The 5,000-nt window shown below is 42.5% G+C and overlaps 2 protein-coding genes across 2 annotated transcripts in view; one reads left to right on the top strand and one right to left on the bottom strand.

Moving 5' to 3' along the window:
• Positions 1-1,924: 1,924 nt before the first annotated feature.
• Positions 1,925-5,000, top strand: part of LOC138002535 (uncharacterized) — a 10,794-nt gene continuing 7,718 nt past the window's right edge. The window contains exon 1 of the mRNA XM_068848569.1: positions 1,925-2,374. Coding sequence (XP_068704670.1) covers positions 2,028-2,374 — 347 coding nt within the window. The 5' untranslated portion in view covers positions 1,925-2,027. The remainder of the gene's footprint in view (positions 2,375-5,000) is intronic.
• The window catches only part of LOC138002546 (TBC1 domain family member 7-like), a 44,011-nt gene continuing 43,679 nt past the window's right edge, over positions 4,669-5,000 (bottom strand). Inside the window, exon 8 of the mRNA XM_068848578.1 lies at positions 4,669-4,891. Coding sequence (XP_068704679.1) covers positions 4,841-4,891 — 51 coding nt within the window. The 3' untranslated portion in view covers positions 4,669-4,840. The remainder of the gene's footprint in view (positions 4,892-5,000) is intronic.

Genomic DNA, 5,000 nt, shown 5'->3' with positions numbered 1-5,000 from the left:
CGGAAAGCTTTCGAGAACAACTGGTTCAACGACACGTATGATCTAAACTTGACCAGAACTGATCTCGTTGATCTTCTGCACGTTGCTACAAAGGGGCAGCTGTTTCAGTTCGACGGGGCCCTATACGAACAGACCGATGGAGTAGCTATGGGGTCTCCTCTTGGACCCCTTTTGGCTAATGTATTTATGTGCTCTATTGAAGGGTCCCTAAAAAGTCAAGGAAAACTCCCAGAATTTTACCGCCGCTACGTAGACGACACTCTAGTCAGGATGCCGGATCTGGCAGCGGCTACACAATTTTTGGATACTCTGAACCACGCCCATAGCGCCGTGAGCTTCACTATGGAGGTAGAGAAAAATGGGATGCTCCCTTTCCTTGGGGTACAGCTTTTAAATCGCGCACCATGTGTTGAAACAAAGGTTTACGTCACGCCGACAAACACAGGGCTACTCCTGCACTATCATAGCCATGTGGATAGCCGCTACAAGCATGGTTTGCTCGTCACAATGCTTGATCGTGCGCACCGGCTATCATCATCTTGGGCGCATTTTTCAGAAGAGTGTGAACGTCTGAGAGAAGTTTTCCGTAAGCTGAGGTATCCGAATCACCTTATTGATTCCGTCATCAACAGGTTTATCACCTCGAGAGTCGCAGTGGACCAACCTAAACAGCATACCGATGACGCCATCCGGATAGTTATCCCCTATAAAGATCAGGATGCTGCAGTGTCTGTCAAACGACAACTTAGAGATCTTAGTAGCAAGGTGCAGAAGACCATTCAACCCGTGTTTACTAACCGCAAGCTTAAACAAGATCTAAGCTTGCGTGAGCCCAAGCCTAACATCGTAACCCAGCAATGCGTTGTTTATTTATTCAAGTGTGACCTGTGCGATGCAGGTTATGTCGGGTACACAAAGGGTCACCTTCACACGCGCGTTGAGGGACACCGTCAAAAGGCGTCATCTATTTACAGGCATTATTGCAAAGATCATAACACTGCTGTTCCGAACAATTTCTTAGCACGCTTCAATGTAATCAAGAAATGCAGGAACAAATTTGACTGCCTTGTTAATGAAATGCTGTGTATTCGATATCTTAAACCAGCATTGAATGTACAGTCGGATTCTCTTCGTGCTAAAGTATTCATGTAAATTAGCTTGGCACTCTTTCATGCAAATTCGTTTTTAACGTAGCCTTTTTACAAACCGCATTTTATCTTTATAACCTTGATAATGGCGCAAGATGCACCGAAACGTCGGTTTCTTTCACTTATATTTCTTGTTTCACTGTGTTTTTTATCGTAAAATTGGATTCGATCCCTTGACGTCCGAATAGAGTTGGCTAGCAAGCTCTTGTGCTACTCTGACTTTATTACAAACCGTTTGTAGTTAAGTAAGACAACAACATTGACATGGGTATGTGCATTCAAGTAAATATGGTAATTGTGTTCAACGAAGCGTCTATACCCGGGAAGGGGGGGGGGGGTTACTCCCTTATATGGGCAAAATAGGTATGTGCGGCCCCAAAGAGTAGGGTTTTTCAGCCGTTTTGGTCATAAATAGGGTATCGATTTTTGCCAATTTGCCGCTATTTTGGTCATAAATAGGTTATCCATTTTTGCACTCTAGTCTTGAATTCGTTTTTTATTTAGAAGCTACTTCTTTATCATGTAACCTACCTAATAAAAGCAGATAAACATTGCCTTTAACATTGGTCTGAACTAGGGAAATAATTATAAGGCAAGTCTGCACCAGGGTATTGATTTAAGGGTCAGGTCATAAATTGGGTATCAAATTTTTGGTCAGGTCATAAATAGGGTAGGGAGAATCGCAGATTTTGATCATAAATAGAGTAAGGGTTTTGGGAAGCGGGCCACACACCCCTACCCAATTTTTTTGGGTGTACCCCCCCCCCCCCCCCCCCCCCATTTTTACTTCAATAATCAAGGTCCAACAACAATCTGCAAATCTGTTGTTGTTTTGAAAGACGGTCTCCATTCAGGTTCGGCCTTCAAGCAACTTTAGGTATGATCATGCCGATGATGATAAAATCCATTATCGTCCTTTGGTTAAGTATCGATCTCACAGCTGCGGCTTCCCAAGGGCGAATAAAAGTTCTTATTCTTGGCGCTGGTGCATCGGGAATCACCGCAGCAAAAACTCTTTACGATCACGGAATTACAGACTTTCTGGTGTTGGAAGGTCAGGATTACATTGGTGGGCGCGTAAAACAGACGTCGTTCGCGGGAATGAAGGTGGAACTCGGAGCAAATTGGATTCATTACACAGACTACGAAGACAACCCACTCATTCCTTTAAGAAGCAAAGTCAATTTGGCTCTAACAGTATCAAACTACGCTAATCGTACTGTGAGGTAAAATGTTTATTGTGTGATAGTGAATATATGTTATATGTCTATCCTCGGGAAAGTGATATTCACGAATTGCGGTCGTTTCGCCGAAGAGTCGTTTCGCCAACGACTCGTTTGCAAACGTCTCAGGTCGATTCGCCAACGTCAAAAGTCGCTTGGCCAACGTCAGATATCTAGTACTAACGAATACAAAAGCTGCTTATTGATGTTTGGAATGCAATCCTGATCCTTGGGTCAAGAAGTTTTAAGTCACTGCCAGTTTCGCTTGACTAACTTTTGATCAATTTACATGTTTTGATAGTTTCACAACCCGGCTCGTGAGCACCAATCGCGGTGATTTTCACGGTGAAAATTGACTGTTGAAAACCAAAGTCCGATGGCTTCCAAAAGTTTTGCAACTACCGATGATTTCCGGGCGATTACCCGCGGGTAATGTGTTAATTTTTTTTGCGGGTAATGTGATAATTTTTAAATCTTCCGGTATAGTTTTAAAACCGTAAGTAGGGAAAAAATATAAAAGTCATCAATGAAATTGTTCCTAAAAACTGTATATTGCCTTTTTTATCCCGCTTTAATTGCCTAATAAACTTAAATGCTCTCGATGAAAACCGATGCAAATTGAAAACATATCAACAAATATCGTTGGCAATCAAAATCGTTTATCACGCGTGTGATATTACTTTCTTACTTTGCTAATTTCAAAGCAGCGAGCTTCTTTCTTTGTTTAGTTGAAAATAAAATATTATTCACTAACTGGAATAATAAAGTCAAAACAAAAGAATAAAAATGTGAAATAGCACGCTTTAAAGTAATTCACACACAAAAACTGATACCGACATGAACATTTCATGGCGCTGCTGCTGCTGCATAATTAATGTTAGAGGTGATTGTCGGCACGAGTGTAAACATTCACGGACAAAATCTTAAAATTATGCATCAGTCAATTCCAGCGGTGCCCATCCCCCCCCCCCTCTCCGGGCAACCGCGGGGCATTTGCTCAAGTTGTCAGTCCCGGGGGTGGGGAATTCGCAATTTTATCGCGGCCCTGGGGCTGGGCATTAGTCTACCCCGGGGCGACCTCCGGGCATTTGACATACGTGTTTTCGAATTAACATGGAAGAGTTTATCGGAAAAGACGAGGCCTTCGTTAAAGACTGGCTTGTCCGTCACGGACTCGAAAAACTTGTGGATGTTTTTAAAGGTATGTTTTCTCAATTTTAGGTATTTCTTCATTTATACTTGTAAGCATATGAATATATAAAAGCGACAAGGTGAACTAATATCACAAAACAATCACTGACGTGAAGACTGCGTAAACACGAAGTAAAGTAGACCTTATTTAACGTCGATAACTCGTAACAGTAATTAAACTGACAAACCTGAGGTCGACGGTGCGCTCATTTTACTCCCCCCTCTCCATCAGTGCTCCGTTTTACGGGTATTTAAAGCTACTTAGCTACACGGAAAGGAAAGGAGTCGAAACAAGGATGCGAGATCCGGGAATCGAACTCAGGACCTCTTGCACCAAGGCCGCGCACTAACCGACTGTGCCATCCCTGCTCCTTTTTTTCGCATTCAACAGTAGCCTAGCAATTTTTAAATTCATGAAACTGGAGTTAAAATACAGAAGGTTTGTGATATTCAAATAATGTGATCTTCAAGACCAATCTTGCGAGCTTAAAATGCGATTCATCATCATTTAAAATGTCTTGATTCTTCACAGCGACAAGGTGAACTATATTTGGTTATCAAAAAACGATCACCGACGTGAACATGGCTATTTCGATCCCGGGGACGGGGCATTTGCCCTCTTTCTTCGTCCCCACCCCGGGGCATTTAGACAGCTTATGTGTCCCCACCCCGGGGAATTTGCCGATTTAAAAAAAATAGTTGCTAATGCCAGGGGGTTAGCCCGGGGGGGGGGGGGGGGATGGGTACTGCTGGAATTGGCTGATGCATTACAGAACATTCGGCGCATCAATAAAATATTCCTTGCAAGCACTGTCTTGAGGTAGAGAGTATTTTCGCGTTTCAAGCGATTTCTTAGAGTCAGTAGATCCTGAGATATCGATTTTTTTTAGAACGGCTTTTTACAAGCGGTATCATTCAATGGAAGATCAAAAACAATAGGTGTGAAAAAGTACCAATTTCACGCTAAAGGATATTTTGTTAACAAAAACAGTGGTTGTAGTTTTTATTTGATTCAAAACGTTATAAAAAGGTAATTGACTGTCACGAGTTTTACTTTTGAGTATAAGCTCAAAGTTATCGCTCGTGCATCCTTGCTCGGATTTCCCTTTGGACGCATCGTACACTGCTAGTAAGTTGCGTAGGGACGCCTGGAGTGGACGTTGTAGGTGAAGCCATGGCTGTCGACGAGGCTGGTCTTTCCACGTTTCGTTCCTCGCTCGACCAACTGGAAAGTTACCGGCTCTGTAACTATTGGTGGTTCTCCGTTGGGAACTGGTTCTAGAATCGACGGTTCTTCGTTCGTTGAGTACGGCTCTGAAGATGTGTCATCTGTTTGAAAGAGAGAAAATATGTAAGTGCTCAACAACAACAATGCTTTATTTACTCTAAACACTTAAAAGCATATTTACATAGTAAGTGAGAAAACTACACTAACAAC

This window comes from Montipora foliosa, chromosome 1 (assembly GCF_036669935.1).
Source record: "Montipora foliosa isolate CH-2021 chromosome 1, ASM3666993v2, whole genome shotgun sequence".
Taxonomy (NCBI): Eukaryota; Metazoa; Cnidaria; class Anthozoa; order Scleractinia; family Acroporidae; genus Montipora; species Montipora foliosa.
This window is presented reverse-complemented; position numbering and strand designations above follow the sequence as displayed.